At 44.1% G+C, this 18423-nt stretch overlaps 1 protein-coding gene across 1 annotated transcript; it reads left to right on the top strand.

Annotated features, from left to right (window-relative positions):
• Positions 1-982: 982 nt before the first annotated feature.
• Positions 983-18085, top strand: Crym (crystallin mu). The gene is made up of 8 exons (XM_047533748.1): positions 983-1234; positions 1715-1868; positions 3829-3891; positions 8940-9041; positions 10905-11088; positions 14871-14992; positions 15631-15715; positions 17669-18085. The coding sequence occupies exons 1-8, from the start codon at positions 1065-1067 to the stop codon at positions 17731-17733; spliced, it is 945 nt and encodes a 314-aa protein (XP_047389704.1). The 5' UTR covers positions 983-1064; the 3' UTR covers positions 17734-18085.
• Positions 18086-18423: the final 338 nt, after the last annotated feature.

Here is an 18423-nt window from a genome sequence, read left to right on the forward strand (position 1 = left end):
TCTCTTCTGCTAACTTGCTGGGTGAACTTGGACAGATCCCTTCCCTTCTCAGAGCCTAAAATGAACAGTAAGGCTCATGACACCATCTACATACCCGGAGATTATTGCATAATTAAGTGAAATAATGCAATAAAGTGCACAGTGCTGTACTAGCACTTATCAATAACCTATAAGTGATCAGAATTGTTGTCATTATTATCATTCCAAGCCTTGGTTTCTCCTGCTTTTTCATGACACCCTTATCTAACCATTTCAAGTCAAAATAATCTCTTTTCTTTGAATTACCCAAAATACTTTCCCTATCACTAGTTTAATAGCTAGGGTTTACTGCTGTGAATCATTGGTTTCCCTCCAGAGTACTTACTGTCCTCTTAAGTACAATGTGAACTCCTTGGGGGAAATAAAACAAAAAACTCTGCATTTTGCCTCTGTGTGAAGGGAGGTCACTACACCTTGCTTGGGAACTTTCCCCTTTGAATGTAAAGGTGAATTTGATAAGTTAACCTGAGAGACAAGAGGGTTATGCACTTAAAGCAATCAATAGCCAGGAATCCAGGAGTGTGGGTGGGAGGGAGATTGGGATTGGAGACTCCGGATGGGGACAGAATTGATAGGAAAATACTTAATAATCCTGTCTCCTTTCATCCCAGATCTAGCAGCAGGTGATAATTTAAGACACAAGGGATCCCCGCCCGCCACCGCGTGCCCCATCTCCGTATCTCCTTTGCGGAGTTGGTGGGGAGGAGGGCAGGTGGGGTGCCAAAGTCCTCACTAACACCTCTTGCCAGGACTGTAGCTAGAGCTAATCACAGGAATTAAGAAAGCAGACCCAGGAATTCGAACTCCTGACCTGACGCGACTTCCGACCGTGGGGCGCACGCCCCTCTCCCGCCCTTGGGGTGGCGGGGCGGAGACAAGCTTGGGCGGGGCGACATTGCCCGGCCCCCGGAGGCAGGCGGGTGCTCAGTAGGCGGCACCGCAGTCCAGCGGGCACGCTCTTATAGCGCGCCGCGTTAGGAACCTGGGCATCCGTGCTGGACTAAGGTTAGAAGGCAGGCGGCGAGATGAGCCGGGCGCCCGCGTTCCTGAGCGCCGCCGAGGTGCAGGAGCACCTCCGCAGCTCCAGCCTCCTCATTCCGCCTCTGGAGGCGGCTTTGGCCAACTTCTCCAGCGGCCCGGACGGAGGAGTCGTGCAGCCTGTGCGCACCGTGGTACCGGTGGCCAAGCACAGGGGGTGAGTGAGGAAGACCGGGGCAAGGGTCCGGAGAAACTGAAGAGGAGGACCAGGAGGAAGGGAAGGGATGCTGTGGGAGAAGGAAAAGGAGGACGTGCTTAATCAAAGCTAATGACAGCCTCCACTAGCGCGCTAACCTCCGTGTTAAGTGGGCGCTTTACAGGTGTTTCGTTCCACAGTCTCCACATCGGTAGGTATTGATGGGGAAAACAAACTGAGAGGTTAACTAATTTACCCAAGCATACACGGAGCTAATAAATGGCAGAGCTGGAGTTGTTTTCTGATCCAGAGTCAGGGTCCTGAACACACTGAGCTTTGTGTCTTTGTGCATAAGGGAAGGAGCGAAGGGTAGAAGTAATGAGGGTCGGGGTCGGGCGGTGGGGCTGTGGTGTAGATAGCAGAAAGAAAGCAGATGGGGACTTTATAGGAGACCCCAGTGTTGATGGGAAGAATTTGAAGCTGCCCTCTCTCTCCTTGTAGTTTCCTGGGTGTCATGCCCGTCTACAGTGCAGCAGAGGATGCCCTAACCACCAAGTTGGTCACCTTCTACGAGGGCCACAGCACCAAATCCAGCGTCCCCTCGCACCAGGCAATTGTGTTACTCTTTGAGCCAACCAATGGCACCCTGCTGGCGGTGAGCAACTCTTTTTCCTGGGGTGGAACTGGGGCCCCTGAGTCCAGAGCTAGCCTCAAAAGTTAGTTCTGCATGAGTGTGAGACATTCTGGTTATGACTTCAAGTCCCCTCTACCAGTGAATGGATGGATACTCGCCACAGAGAGGGTTACCTGTAACTGTGTGACTGTTTGTCCAACTGCCTGAGGGTTCATAACCCAGCTCACTGCTGCTTCCAGGGTGTGACAGTACAGAAATAATAATGTCCTCATTCTTGTACATCTTCTTATCTGCTCAGATACCTCAAATACACAGCTTGAGCTAACCCAGTAGCTGAGGAAATATTTTTTTACTGAATCCCTATCAACATGGGAAAAAAGGGGTGTTCTCTAATCCCTTGGAAGTCTCCTCTGAGGGGTATACAGTAACCTGTTTTAATGTGTAACCATAGTATCAAAAAGTAGCAGTAGCTCACATTTATTGCAGTGTCAGGTCCTGTTCTAAACCCTTCACCTGTATTAACCCTCTTAGTATTCAAAACGGTCTATGAAGTAGGTAATATTACCCCCACTTTGTGGGTGAAAAAACTGGAGTCATAGAGCAACTGTGCCCAACTTACCCAGATTTAAGTAGCTAGTAAGTAGCATGGCAAGACTTCAGTCTAAGCCCATGACCTGTCCTGTCTTAACTCTATACTCTACTGCCTTTTTAACTGCCACTTAATTGAGCTCTTATCATCTGCCAGGCAGAAGATACTGGTTACATTCAATTCTGACAATTCCTCCTTGGGAGTTTTTAATTCCTCACCCCCCCCACCCCTGCCAATTTCTCTTGATGTCTCTGAGGCTCGGGTTAATAGAGCAATTTGCATGAGGTCACACAACTGGTTAGTGAAAGACCCAGAAATCACTCCTAAGTCTCTCTGACTGACTGTGGAGCTTATACTGAGTGTCGTCTAACTGGCTCTTAAACTGTCTTTCCTTCTCCCTGAATTTTCTGGCTCCCCAGGGACTCTTGACTATTCACTTCCCTAGGTGGAGAATCAGTGGCGATGACATCTATACTATCTACCTGCAACAGTGGTTCCCATGGAACGGGAGACCTAGGCCTTTGAAACTGGATGGCAGGGCCTAGATCCTCGCTGCATCTGTGCAGTACTATGCAATTCTGTCTTCATCTGTAAAATGAGAATAATGATGCCTGCCTTTTGTGGGTCAGCTAAGATAGATAACTCATAAATGGAGGTCAATGCAAAAGATAGTTATTAGCCAGGCATGATGCTCAGTCCTAACTGTGCATGAGAATCACCCAGGGAGCTTTTGAAAATGAGGATGTCTGGGTCCCACCCCTAGAAATTCAGGATTTTTAGGTTTGGGGAGGAGGGCGTTGTTTTGTTCTATTTTTTACAGTGCTGGGAAGTAAACACAGGACCTAGAGGCTAGGCATATACTCTACCTCTGAGCTATGTTCCCACCCCAAGATTCAGATTCAGTTCATCTAAAGGTGGTATCTGGGAATAGTATCTTTACAAAGCTCCCCACATAAGCATATGGAATGGAGACCCACTGATGTGGCGTTCTTGGCCCCTGCCAGATATGAAATAACAATCTTACCCCCCAAGTTCCTCCTCAGTTTGGTGTTTTGAAAATCCCTGGGCAAGAAAACAAGACGGTCAGTTGTTAAGAACTCACCATGTGCTAAAAGTTTTCCTATACACTAATGCTTTTAATCCTCTCAGGCACCTTCTGAAAGATTGGTATTATCTTTATTTTTACAGGTGACAAAACCAATGCTTAGGGATTAAAATGTTTGTTCAAAGTTGCGTGTCTCATAGTGGAAGAATTCAGTCCCACTCTGACATAAGTCCCCACCCTCTGTAGGATACTTTCGTACTTCTTAGGGCTACTCTTTCAAAGTTGCTTCTCTCAGTTTGAGTAGTGGAAAGGGGTGCCCCTTATTCACGGTCTCTACTTCCTCCAAGGTCATAGATGGAAATGTCATCACTGCAAAGAGAACAGCTGCAGTATCTGCCATCGCCACCAAGGTAAGATGAGTGACTGGCTGTGCTATCAAGGTGAACTGGTAGGTGGGGTTGGGTGCTTCAATTTTGAGAGAGTAACAGAGAATAAGGAATGTATTCTGATCTTCCTTTGGATATAGCTGGAACTTCATATGCCAAATATGAGATATTGGCACAATGATTCACCAGATTATTAGCTGCCACTTAACATTCATGACCAGATTCCAAATACCTCACATGCATAATTCCCATCCACTTTACAGAGTAGATTTTATTGTCTCCATTGCCAGGAAGAGTTGCTCAGAGAGGTTCTGTGAGTTGCCCTGGATCATACAGCTAATAAATGATAAATCCAGACCTAACTCCTAGGACTGCCTTCTTACCCCTGTACCACATTAACCCTAGTAAGATAGTATGGTATCAGTATCAGAACCATACTTTGTATTCATCCAGTGTTGACTGAGCTGCTATCACATGCCAGTCAATTTTTTTTTTTCAGTACTGGGTATTGAACCCAGGGGCCACTGAGCCACATCCCCAGCCCTTTGTATATTTTATTTAGAGGCAGGATCTCACTAAGTTGCTTAGGGCTTCACTAAGTTGCTGAGGCTAGCTTTGAACCCATGATCCTCCTGCCTCAGCCTCCTGAGCTGCTGGGATTATGGTTATGCACCACCACACCTGGCTGCTAAGCACTTTTCTAACTGTTGGGGAACCAACAGTGAACAAAACAGAGTGATGCACACAGAGGAGATAAACAACAAAATAAAAATGAAAAGTAAAACACAGAGTATGATTTGCTTAAAAAATAAACAACAGAAAAAAGCCTTTCGAGTTTAATAATGAATTGCATCAGTAATCATTAATTAATTAATAACATTATGCAATAATATTTCTTAATTAATAAGTAATTACTACTGTGTTTAGAATCCTAAAAAATAAAACAAACAACCTCAGAAATCACCTTAGTATGTTAGAAAGGTGAAAATAAAGCAGAATCAAGAGTATTGGGGAAAAGGTGACATTTGAAATTATCTAGAAAAGATCTCACTGAAGGAGTGATATTTGCGTTAAGACTCAAAGTGGTGAGTGAGTGACCCATGCAAAAGTGTGGAGGAGCCCTCCAGGCAGAGGGAACAACAGGTGACAGGTGATGATGTTTCTAAGCAGCATAGAGGTATCCCACAAAAAAAATGTATTTTTAGAGGTTAGAGTTAAGAAGAGGAGGGTTAGAAAATGAGGTGTCTGTGGATACAGTTGTGGTCTGGAAGCTTTCATGTTTAATGGAGAAGGATACTGAGAAAGTAATGGAAACGTGTCCCTGGGGCAGTTGGAGCAACCAAGGCCAGGTGTTCAGATTGCACATTAAGGTGTTCTGAATATATTACAGGAAGGGAAGGACGTGAGGATTAATCTGGTAATTGTATGGGAAGGGAGCAGATCCCAGAACACACCTCCATGAACTGGCTTTTGATTACATCCAGAGCCAACTCAGATCCAAATAATCAAGAGACCCCTTGAGATAGGTTTGCTGGTGATTTAGAAACAGAAGGAGTCTCACTGCCTTACATTTCAGTCTTTTTCAAAATAGCTTCCAACCCCTTACCTGGATTTTGACAAGGGCAGAGCAAGTATTAGTGATCTCATTTTACACAGAACACTGTGCTTGACTGCATTAATAAAAATCTGCACTCCCGGAACAGTTGAGAAACCTTGGTTGATGCTTCAGAGTTTAGGCTGAAACTTATAGCTTTATTCCCAGGAGCTTAGCTGGTTGTTTCAATGAGGAATAAAGGGTCTATTTTACTTTTGGCTCTGTTGAGAGTAGGATATTTTCTTGTGCACTGTTCTCTCATTTTCAGCTTTGGGGTGGAGGAAGAAAAGTATAGGATCCGTGGACACAATAACTTCTTTGTGTTTGGGTTTCATGTGCCTGAGTCAAGGACACTGATGTGCTTTCTCAGGGCGATAACACATAGCTGGATGTCTCCCTTGCGTGTTTTTTTTTTTTTTTTCAACAAATAGTTAGAGTCCACCAGATGCCAGGCTGTGTGAGGAGAATGAGGCAAAGAAGGGTGAGCAGAACCAGATACAGTGCCTGCCATTCATGGAGTGAAGGGCCCAGTGGGGAAGACAGGATATCAATCTACAGATCACACAGAAATTATAATCCTGATAACTGCTATGAGAGTAAAAGAGGGGCCTTAAATCTAGTCTGTAGATTTTGGGAACGCTTTTCCTGTGTCATGGATCTTGCATCAAAATTTGGAGTAATAAGAGTTACTCATGAGAGGTAGAAGGAAAACATTTCAGGAGGAGGAAAGAAACTGTGCAAAGGCCCTGGGGTTAAAGAAGGCACATGCACTTGCAGCTGGAAGACAGGAGGTTCAGGGGAGCATGACAGGAGAGGGACTTAGAGTGATGGGAGGGCTAGGTAATATATGACTTTAGTGAGTGCAGATGAAACATGGACTTGCAAGCTTTGGTTAAATGAAAAATCTAGCAGATTCCTATACATGTTCTTAATTACGTGGTTATGGAAAAGAATGAAATGGCACTAATCCTATTATGACTTAATAAATCTTATGAACATTTATAATCCTTTCACAGATGTCAATCATAACTTTATTACCAGGGAAACAAATTATCAAGTAAGGCAGTCAATCAGAATTGCAGATTCAGTTTCAGAGGTTGAAAGTTACTTTTACCAGACACTGACAATTTCTGAAGCTCAAGTGCACTTTCCAAAATTAGATTCATATTGGTAATGAACAGAAAAACATGGTAATATTACCTAATTCTATTTATTGGATAAGAGCATAGGTTTATTAGTCTTGTGGATCTTGTCATTTTGAAACATTTCAACTCAAGATTCTTTGAACACAGAAAGGTATCTCTCCTGCAGATAAGGAAATAATATCCTAATGTCCTGAGACTTTTTAAAATTTTCGCTAGGAATTCAGAGTTAAGATTTTTCACTTAAGACTTTTTGCCTTTAAGATTATACTCTAGAATTTTAGCAAGTAGCATTATAATAAAGGGCAGACACAAAAAAACTCAATTTTTACTAAATGAAATAGAGAAAAGGCAAATGAGGGTTTTACTTAATACACATGTCCTGAGAAGCCAGGGGTTGTCTTTTTCATAGTGAAGGAGGACTTTACTATCTGCCCCAGAAACATTTAGCAATATTTGGAGACACTTTGGGTTGTTATAATGAAAGGGTAAGAGATGGAGGTGCTACTGGTATCTAATGGATAGAAACCAGATGTGGTCTGTAGTATCCTATTATGCACACTACAGCCCCCTTACCAATGAAGAATGACCCAACCCAAATTTCTGTAGTGCCGAGATGGAGAAACCCTGTTCTATTTCTTGTAGGTCATAATAGGCATCTACCCTTATGGGGCAGGGGCAGTGCTGAGAATTGAACCCAGGAGCACTTTACCACTGAGCTACACCCCCACCCCTTTCTATTTTTTTATTTTTTCTTATTTTGAGATAGGGTTTTGCTAAATTCCTAAAACTGGTTTCCTCCTGCCTCAGCCTCCTGAGTTGCTGGGATAATAGGCATGAGCCACCACATCCTGCATGCACCACTTGTATTCACATAAGACTAACTCTGTCCTCATGGGGCTTGTCATGGTTTGGATGTGATGTCCCCCAAAAGCTTATTTGTGACAATGCAGGAAGGTTCAGAGGAGAAATGATTGGGTTGTAAGAGTCTTAACCCATTCGGTGACTTAATCCCCTGATAGGGATTAACTGAGTGGTAACTGAAGTGGTAGGGTGTGGCTGGAGGAGGTGGGAATTGAGGCGTGACTTCGGGGTATTTTGTATCTGGAGAGTGGAGACTCTCCCTCTCTCTGCTTCCTGATGATGCCACACTCTTCCACCATGATGTTCAGCCTCACGTCAGTCGCTGAGGAATGGAGCTGGCCTTCTGTGGACTAGGACCTCTGAAACCATGAGTCCTCGAACAAACCTTTCCCCCTCCACAATTGTTCTGGTCAGGTCATTTATTCACAGCATAGAGGAAAACTGAGTAATACAGGCCTTAAAGACCAGTATAAGAAAGTGAATTTTGAAAATGAATTTCTAAATACATATTTTGAAGTAGTGGATTCTATCAGGGAAGTCAGAAGGACTTCACTGGAGAGGACTCGATCACAAAATCCTACTCTCAGATAGACACACATACACATAGATGCTATCAGGACCTATCATAAATACTAACTTTGTATTCATCTTTTTAAAAATTATTTATCATTTTATTTTTTACAGACTGCATTTTGATTCATTGTACACAAATGGGGTACATCATTTCGTTTCTATGGTTGTGCACAATGTAGATTCACACCATTCGTGTGATCATACATGTACATAGGGTCATGATGTCTGCCTCATTCCACGAGTTTTCATACCCTCCCCCATTTCCTTCTACATAAAGTTCCTCCATTCTTCTCTCACTCCCCACCCTGCCACCCTCATTATATAGAGGCAGTGAAAGGATAAAAGAGAGTGGGCCTAAAAAACACAGCTGAGAAGTTGGAAAGCAGAGCCTCAGGGATTCCAGGTAGCTCTTAGAACAGCTCAGGCCTTAGAGAAGTAGGAGTCTCTTAGCATGTACCTGAGAGGATGTAGCACAAGAGAAAGAACATGGCTGTGGAAAGATGTGCTTTTGGAACTCCACTGGGGTATTTAGTAGTGTTAGACTCCTGAGCAAGTTATTTAACCTCTCTGGACCTCAATCTCCTTATCTGTTAAAAAGAAATCAAAAACACAACAATAGGAGTCTCCAGCTCATAGGATCCTTCTCCAGACTACGTGAGATGGTGAGGGTAAAGTATTGGCATATGTTAGGTGCTCGATGAAGATACTTTCTTTCCTCCTCACTTAACAGAGAGGAAACTGAAACACAAAATGACAGCTCTGAGATTGCCTACAAGCTCCTGAAGGTAGAGCAGATATTCAAACAGTATTTGTTTGAATATACTGATATTCAAACAGTATTTGTTTTCACCTGGCTGCCAGTGTCTTCCTTGACCTCTTCCACCTCGTTTCTCCCCTAGTTTTTGAAACCACCGAACAGTGATGTGCTGTGCATCCTCGGGGCTGGCGTCCAGGCCTACAGCCATTATGAGATCTTCACAGAGCAATTCTCCTTTAAGGAGGTAAGTCCGGGTAGGGGACTAGGGAGGAGGGAAGTGGAGAGGCAGTGGCCAGTGGCCTCTGTCTGTACTCCTACACTGCAGCATGAGTTACTGTGACATAGTTAGGTTAATAGTCCAATCTAGACAATTCTTTACCTTAATGCCTTCCCCAGAAAGTTCTGATGGAGGTGAAGGAAGTGAATATCCAAGGAAGGTCTGCTAACCTGCTGTCAGTTTCTCAGGTTACAGGGATGCAGCAAGCCTGCTAGGTTAAAGGATTCTACTTCTTGTATATGGATGGCCCTTTCAGGCCCTCTCTGTGCTTTTTCTTAGGAGACTCTAGGAGTTTTCAAAAATCCAGGGCTATGAATCCAGGAACCAGGGATGAGGCTAGGCAGGCAGAAGCCACAGCATCCTACTGCCGTCTGTATATTGGCCCACCTTTCCCCTGTGAAAGCTCATGCTTCCTACTGAGAACGTTCGATGCTATTTTTTTTTACATTTTTATTAGAGCATTATAATCATACATAATATTTGGATCCTTTTTGACAAAATCACACATGCAAGGAATTTGATTTCAATCCCTTCCCCACCTTTTCCTCTCATCCTCCTTCCCTCTCTTCTCCCTCCTCTACTCCCCTAAACTTCCTTTCTTCTACATGTACACAAAGGTGAAATTCCCTTTGGTACCTTTACAGATGCAGATAATATGATGCTATTTTTATTTTATTTTATGTATGTGTATGAGAGAGATGAAACAGATTTAAAGTCTGAATTTAAAAATTTTTAAATGAATTTTCTTCCCAAAGAAGAAGTATTATTTAAGGAGGGAAATAAAAGGAAACTGAAACTGTCCTTTCATCTGTTTACAAAACAAGCAATTAATGTTTTTTTTAAAATTCTTTCATTAGCTTTTCATAGTTTTAATCATGTCAGACATTCAGTTTAATCCTGTCTTTTTGTCAAATGCTCTAACATCACTTTTCCAAATTATCTAATTTTTCCCTGTTATTTGTCAAGTTATCTATCAAGAGGAGTGACATGATTGGCTGTTTGCTTTGGACTGTGTATTGTTTTTCTCCTTGGTTGATGAACTTTCTTAAAGTTTATTTCTTTATTTACTGTATTTGCTTGGGAGAGATTCTTTAGGCCTTATTTTCAGTTGAAGGCTCAGAACCCCAGATCCAAACGTCCAAACCTGTTAACAAGCCAGCAAGTCCCTGGTTATGTCAATAATATCCTTTAACCCACCTTAGCACCTCCCAGGATCCTGATTCCAGCTCCCACTCTTGGCCTTCTTATCAGCTACTCCATTCACCTTCAAACCCTTTGGATCTTTCGTCACTCCATACTTTTGGAGATCAAGTTATTCCATGCAAAGCACTGCCACAAATACTCCTTGTATGAATCTCACACCCACAATGACTCCTTTACAAGGTCTCAGACATAAAGCGTGCATTCAGTACTGACTTTGCCAAGTTACTATTTCCATTTGACAGACATGAAAACTAAGGCTGAATGAGGTAGAGTCATTTCAGCAGCAGTAAGTGACAAAGCAAGGATGGATTCCTATCCTGCCTCGCTTCAGAACTCGCTCTGCTGATTGGTAAACTGTCTAGTACCTATTAAGCTACTGAGGCTGTGTGTCCTCACCTACAACTAGAAAATTTCCATCCTCTTTACAGGATGAGATAAAACTCATTTTCAGTCATCTGACCAGGTATCTGTTCAGATTGATGCTATGTCCTTGACCAGATGTCCATTCTCCATAGGGAATGGTTTAGTCCTAGGAGTGGTTCAACTTCCCCTTTGGCTCCTCTGGACACAGTGTAACGTAAGTAGACAAGAAACGACACCAGTGTCCCTCTTGTTACCCCAATGAAGGTAAGGATATGGAACCGCACCAAAGAAAATGCAGAGAAGTTTGCAAACACAGTGCAAGGAGAGGTCCGAGTCTGTTCATCGGTGCAGGAGGCTGTGACAGGTGCTGATGTGATCATTACAGTCACCATGGCAACAGAACCCATTTTGTTTGGTGAATGGGTGAAGACTGGGGCTCACATCAATGGTAAGCAGAGGGGTTCCAGGAGCCATGGGTAGGGTTTGGCCAAGACTCCTCCTTAGACTGGACCCCAGGGCCCCATAGGCAGGACTGGTTTCCTCATTATGCAGAATGCCCAAACTTTATAAGGGCCTCAGAAACATGCGAGCCTTGGAAATCTTATATCTCAAAGTATGAAAAGGAACCTAAGCAAGGTGGTGCACATCTATAATCCCAGCAACTCAGGAGGCTGAGGCCAGAGGACCACATAGTGCGAGGCCAACCTGGGCAATTTAGTGAGACCCTGTCTCAAAATTAAAAAAAAAAAAAAAATTTAAAGGACTGGGTCTGTAGCTCAATGGAAGAGTACCCTAGGTTCAATCCCCAGTACTGAATAAAAAAATACGCACGCACACACACACATATATGAGAAAAGAAAATTGCAAATATTTCACTAATAATGTTCTATAAAATGTAATATTGTGGCAAATGGTCAAGCACAGCTTCATTCTTAAATATGATGAAGTTTAAATCCCAAGGCCAAAAGGAAATTATTTATTTTTTAACACAAAACTATAAAACTTTTCAAACAAATTATAGTATAAAAGACATGTGAATGCTTTTTAATACGTGTGATGGGATGCAGGAGGGAAGAGGATTTTAAGCATGAGGATACCTGGGACCTCTGAAGGTCTTGGAGGTTACAACAAGAGCTGGTCTATGCAACTTAACAATTGCAGGTGTTGTTCTAAATTTTTTATTATGTTATTTAATCTTTACAGCAACCTCATGAGGTAGTAACCATAATATCATGACCCCCTTAGAGATGGGGTAAACCAAGGCTTGGAGAGATTCAGTAATTTGCCCAAAGCTCAGTGGTACTTGCCTTAGGCAAGTCTGTCCTTATAGTCCAAGCTCTTAAACAATGCTCCATTATCTTTTAATAAGATTGAGCCAGGTACCATGGCACAGGAGGGTGAGGCAAGAGGATCACAAGTTCAAAACCAGCCTCAGCAACTTAGTGAGACCCTAAGCAATTTAGCAAAACCCTGTCTCAAAAATAAAAAATAAAAAAGGGTTAGGAATGTAGTTCAGTGTTAAGCACCCCTGGGTTCACTCCCTGGCACCCACCCACACCCCAAAAAAGACTGGCTTCTGATAAGCCAGTCAGAAAATGGCACCAGTGCCCCATGTTTTAGTGACACACACAGTGATGTAGACTCAGAAGCCACGAGTTGTGTACACTTGGGCAGATGAGCAGGCAGGAGCCAAGTCAGATGATATGCATCCCTTCCTAAGAGTTTACTGAATCTCTACCATGCTGGGGATGCCACAATAGAGCAGGCACTCAAGGTCACTGCTTTCCCGGTGGTTACATTCTAATGAGGAAAGATTGGCGACAAACAAGTAAACACAGCACGGCTGCTAAAGATGAACCTCTGAAGGAGACAGGACCCTGATAGAATTTGACTGGAAACAGAGGGCGGAAGTGGAGGTAGGTCCCATCCATAGGGTTGTCCGAACAGTTCTCTAAGGAGTCAATTTTTGAGTTGTAACTTGAATGATGATGAAGAGCCAGCCATGCCAGGGGCTGAAGGAAAGGCACTGGAGGCAGATGCAAAGACCCCAGTGGTGAGAGAGTGATCATGGCATGTTTGAGGAACCGGTCAAAGTAAAATCAGGGTCTCAGCTTGTGTTGGACGGACATTACAAGGTGGGTCCAGAGAGTAGGTAAGAGGTGGACTAGGGCTTGGTTTTTGGAAACTAAAACCTCTTCTGGAAGGACTTGGGAAATCAAGAGGAACCAGTTCTTGGTGAAGTGGATTCCTAGGGCCAGGGCTGAATCTCCAGCAGAACTGACTTGATTTTTGAACTATCACCCCACAATTTCCGTGGTTTGGAGTCTGGGCATGGGTTAGCTGGGTCCTGTGCTCAGAAGTCTCGCAGGATGAAACCAGGTGATTTCTAGGGTGTAATCTCATCAAGTGTCCAGGGTTCTCCTGAGGACCACATCGTTGCAGCAGTATTCAGTCCCTTGTGTTGTAGAATGAGGCTTTCAGTTCCTAAGGACCTTGCACTGTCCTCATCCTCAAAGCCAACAGTGGAGAACTCCTTGTATGGGACCCCTCTCTCACTTCGAGCCTCCCTCCAGGAAGGGCTGACTTGATTTGGAGTCACGGTATCTCTTCTGTTTCCCTGGCCTAGGGACAAAATTGCTATCTGTGTTCACAGAGGCATCAAGTACACTTAAGAAAAGTTCGCCCCTTGCAGAAAACAGGGAATCACCAACAGCTTTGGTTTACAGCTCAGCTGAGAGGAGGCCTGATTCCATCCTCCCCGATGCTTGCAGCCCCATCTCCCACTCCACCAGCCAGTCTTCTGACCCTCAGTCTTTCTAGCCCTTAGTTTTTCTGAGTTGGGCCCCTCCTTGGCTGCCTGGCCCACCTCCATCCGCCTAAGTGGCCTCAGACAACCTTTTGAGAACTCACCCTGCTCACGGGCAGCGGGAGCTGAGGGCAACAGTGCAGCCAGGGGGTGGCCTGAGAAAACGAGGTTTTTTTCCCACCAGCTTATGATTTATTTACGAGCTTCATTAGCTAGTGCCTTTGTTCTATAGAACTCCCCGCTCAAACGACTTTTGAGATGGACATTTTTACACTACTCTCTCTGGAAATTCGAGTGAGGGAGAACAGGAGTAGGAGAACAAGTTGAGAAAACTGGATGGCAGCACAAGAAAACATTTTAAAGGCCGCCTTATATTTGGAAAAGATTTCATAGCAGTTTTCAGAGACTAATTGCCCTGAGCTGGATCCAGCCAGCATGTTTTGTTTGGACCATAGAGAAATCAAGAAATAACACTTGCAAAGAGATTTCTTCTCTCTCTCTCTCTCTCTTTCTCAATGGGAATATCTGGTAACAGTGACAAGTATCCATACATGGCAGCAGTTAGCTGGAACTGAACAATGACCGTCCCCTTGAGAAGGCCGGCTCTCTTCTGTGTTCCGTGGCCTCCACCATTTCTAATCTGGTTTCTCCATTAGCTCTGCTCCTTTCCATTACCAGCTTGGCTCTGCAGGCATTTGGTTGCAGCCTCTGCATTATCTTGTGTCCCGGAGGCAGGAGGCATGATCTATTGGATTCATTGTTCTGGTCCTGGGCTCTGTGGAGGAGGTGAATGCTCAAGGCCAGGAAGGAGTCAGCCTTCTTTCTGTTGGGACTTCCCTGTGACCTTGACATTGGGCTATTTTCTCATGAGTTCAGAGAAAAGCATTTGGGAACAAGGAGTGGAAACTAAACAGGCAGAAGATAAGGAGTGTGGGTGTGAATAAGCTCTAAGGAATGGCTCTATTTCAAGGTTTTATAAGGACACCATCGCTTCTGATAAGAGGCTCTTAAGTGTAAACCATGACCCTCTCTGAAACCTGGATTCAGGATGAGATGTAACCTTAATAGTCACTTCTCAAAGCCTCAATTTGTGTGTCTGTTAAATGGCAATCACACATTGAAGTGTACTTTAAGGACCATGAATAGTATTCGTAAGACATCCCACAGCAAGTACCCAATAAATGAATTCTATGTAACCTCAAAATCTTTTAGGAATAAGGTAAGGTATGAAACAGAAAGGGGAAACATGGTAGGAATTATTTTTAATAATATTTGGTCTTACCAGTTGGGTGGGGCTGTTTGGCCTAGGGAGTTGAGATGGTTTTCCAAGTCTGAATACCCCCACATGTCCTTTGTTCAACTCTCTCCCATGTCGTGTCCCCTGGGACTCTTGTGGGCTGAGGTCTTGTCTTGCTGCCTCGTAGCTATCGGAGCCAGCAGACCCGACTGGCGTGAGCTGGATGATGAACTCATGAAGCAGGCGGTGCTGTACGTGGATTCCCAGGAGGCCGCTCTGAAGGAGTCGGGAGATGTCCTGTTATCAGGGGTGAGCCTCCTGTCCTGCCTGGCACAGCTGCTGGCTGGCCTGGACTGGATACCAGGGTTTCCCTAACTTCCCCTTCAGTGTATCCTCTTTCAGACCTTGGTCAACTCACTTCCTGGTAGGAAGAAGTTCCTAAACATCGTGTAACTCTTTGTAATCCCAGTCCAGAAAAATATGGCCATTATGGTGATGGCATGTGTTTTATTGTCCCCTCTGCCAAGAGAGAGAAGCTTGAGGGGTTTTTCCATTGGACTGTCTTATAAGGCATTGGGATTGAGAGATGGGAGCCTGTTGCAGCCTGGAAAGCTTCCCAGTGTGGCCAGGACAATAGGACTATGGTTGACCCCCTTTGGGCTGCCTTTCTTCCTTATAATCAGAATATAGAAGCAAGAGGTGGGGCTGCCAAAAGGCATGTTCAGATCAAGACACACTTGTTTCCTCGCTGACACGGGGACCTGGCAGGCCCGCCCCCTCCGTGCAAACTCAGCTCTGTGTTCATGACATCAGAAAAGATTTCAGGGGACAGCATCCTTTCTGATATCATCCAGTTTCCAGATGACCTTTTATCAAGTTTAGCCCTTGCAGCCAACCCTGAGCAGACTCTGGCTTCTTCCCTCGGTTGGTGTGTGTTTGTTTCTCAGGCCGAGATCTTCGCTGAGCTGGGGGAAGTACTGAGGGGAGTGAAGCCAGCCCACTGTGAGAAGACCACGGTGTTCAAGTCTTTGGGTAAGGTCCATTGCTCCCCGGGCACCGGTCCAGCCAGGGCAGAGGCAGGCTTACCAAGTGGGGCAAAGAGAAATGAGTCACCAGGCCCTGGAGCTGAATCACTGTCAAGTCCATCATTCCGGTCAGTTATTTACATGTCTCAGTGCAGTGGCTAAACCCATGAACTCTGCAATTGGAAAGTCCTGGGTTGGAGTCCCTTCTCTGCCATACACTGGAGGTCCTTGTCCTGACATCTCTGAGCCACATGTTCTTCAGCACCTGTTTTCATGAGTCCTTATGAGGTTTAAGTGGGATGTACTTGGAAACCCATTTATGCTCAGCAAGTGTCGGCAGTAAGTCGACAGACTTAGATCTAAATGAATTCAGAAGACAGCTTTCAGAGGTTGGGGCAGGGAAAGCAGATAAAGATGATAAATGACCGGGAGACCCAGCCTGAAAGAGATTCAGACAGGAAGCTGAGCCTGATACCTCCTCGGTCCCTCCCTCCTGTCCCTCCTCCTGCTGCTCAGAGGATGTAGTTCATGGGAACCATAAGCCACCTGGGCTGGTATGGGTAGAAACCTAACAAGACTGGGCTCCCAGTGGCCCAGCTCTGGGCCCCTGGGCTCACCTCTTCCACTCTACCTGATTTAAGAAAATGGAAGTACATGGGAACAGAACTGTCATTCAACCAATAGGCCTACAAAACTGAATTACTCAAATTTGTTAGTATATAGTTGCTATCTTGAGACCCTCAAGAGTGCCTCTCTCTCAGGACCTTCCATACTTCATAACAAAAGATTGAATGCTTGACAGAGCGTAAAGAGGGCTCTGGCCACACAGCAGCCATGCCATGGTTTAGTAGCCATGCCTTGCCAGTTGTTAAATATTTTTTTAAAAATCTCTTAGGCACTTGAAGACAGGCAAAAATGCAGTATAACATTTATGCAGAACTTGGTTCAGAGACATCCCTCTGATCTAGTTGGGTTTGAAAGTTTTGGACTTCATAGCAGACCAGAGAACAGCAAGCCTCCTTAAGGAGGCCAAATGCTGCAGAAACCTTTACTCCCGTTTTAAGCAGTATTCTGTTTTCTACCTTTTGGGGATTGGTTTGTTGGCACATCTTTTTATCTGACAGGTACATCTTAAACACATTTATGCATCCATGCTGGGTGCAAAGGTTAAGGTATACGTTCAGAATTACAGATCAAGTATCCCTTATCCAAAATGCTTGGAACCAGAAGTGTTTCCAATTTTAGAATATTTTAACAGGCTGTACTGATTGAGCATCCCTGATCTGAACATCTGAAATCTGTAATGCTTCAAAATTGATCTTCAAAAAGTTTCAGAGTTTCAGGTTAGGGATGCTCAACCTAAACAAGACAAAGGGGAGATGCTAAAGATGCAGGGTTGAACTAGACCAGAGGTCAGCAACTACCATCTGTGGACCAATCTTGGCCAAGCACCTGTTTCTGTAGGACCCATGAGTTAGAAATGGTTTTTATATTTTCAAATGATTAGGAGGAAAAAAGCCAAAAGAATAATATTTCATGACACATGAAAATGACAGAAATTCAAATTTGAGTTTTTATAGTTTTATTGGAATGCAGGCAGCCCATGGACTGACCTGTCATCTGTGGCTGCTTTTCCACTGTCAGGGCAGCATTAACTTGTGACAGAGACCATGTGGCCCACAGAGCTGAAAATATTTACCACCTGACTTTACTGAAAGTAGGCTGACCCCTGAACTAGGCCTTGTTGGACACGACATTTGGCATTTCAGGCTTAGTATCTTGCCTTGACCTGCCCTTTGCAGAACCACCCAAGCCTGAACTCACCTCTGGTAGCAGTCCCTGTCACCCTGATGGGCATTAGTAGCATGCACAATAGTATCAGAAGACTGCCAGTCACAGGGCCTGGGTTGTTTTGGGTATTGTTCTGACCAAAGGTGAACCGAATTTCTGTCCCTTCCAGGAATGGCAGTGGAAGACATGGTTGCAGCCAAACTAGTGTATGACTCCTGGTCATCTGCTAAATGAAACTAAGGAATTCTGAGATGGATGCTACAGCCCGAGGGTTGTTGCCTCTGGTGGTTTCATAATTTCTAGATCAAATAAGGGAACCCAGTCCCCAGTGACTCATAGCTTGTGCTTATTATGTTCTACTTTAAATACTGAGGTCCTCATTCATGTTTGTAGTTGGAAAGCAACACTAGTAACCGTTCCTTGTGTTATTCCAGGTTATCATAGCATTCCCCCTCCCTTGTATTTCACTAACTTTGTATTCCCCCCAAATAAAGCATTTTCCAATTCTGCAGTGTTTGCTTCAGTAGCTTCTATTCCTCATGGTGAGGAAATGAGGACGATCAGTGTCCGTTCACTCCCTGGAGGGACTTCAATGACTGTAATGACAATTTTTTTTTCTGTTTTTTAGTTGAAATACAACTCATCACATAATATTTTAAAGTGTGCAATTCAGTCGTTTTTTATTATATTTTTAGAGTTGTGCGACCATCCCCACTATTTAATTTCAGAATATTTTCATCACCCCAAAAGAATCCTAGTGCTCATTAGTGTCATTATCCATTTCCCCAGTACCCAGAAACCACTTTGGATTTACCTCTGTGGATTTGCCTTTTATGGAAAGATCTTATAAATGGAATCATATGCTGGGTAACTCTTCGTGTCGGTCTTAAAACGTAAAGAAACGATGGCATTTCTGTATAGGTC

This window comes from Sciurus carolinensis, chromosome 18 (genome assembly GCF_902686445.1).
Source record: "Sciurus carolinensis chromosome 18, mSciCar1.2, whole genome shotgun sequence".
In the NCBI taxonomy this organism is placed as follows: Eukaryota; Metazoa; Chordata; class Mammalia; order Rodentia; family Sciuridae; genus Sciurus; species Sciurus carolinensis.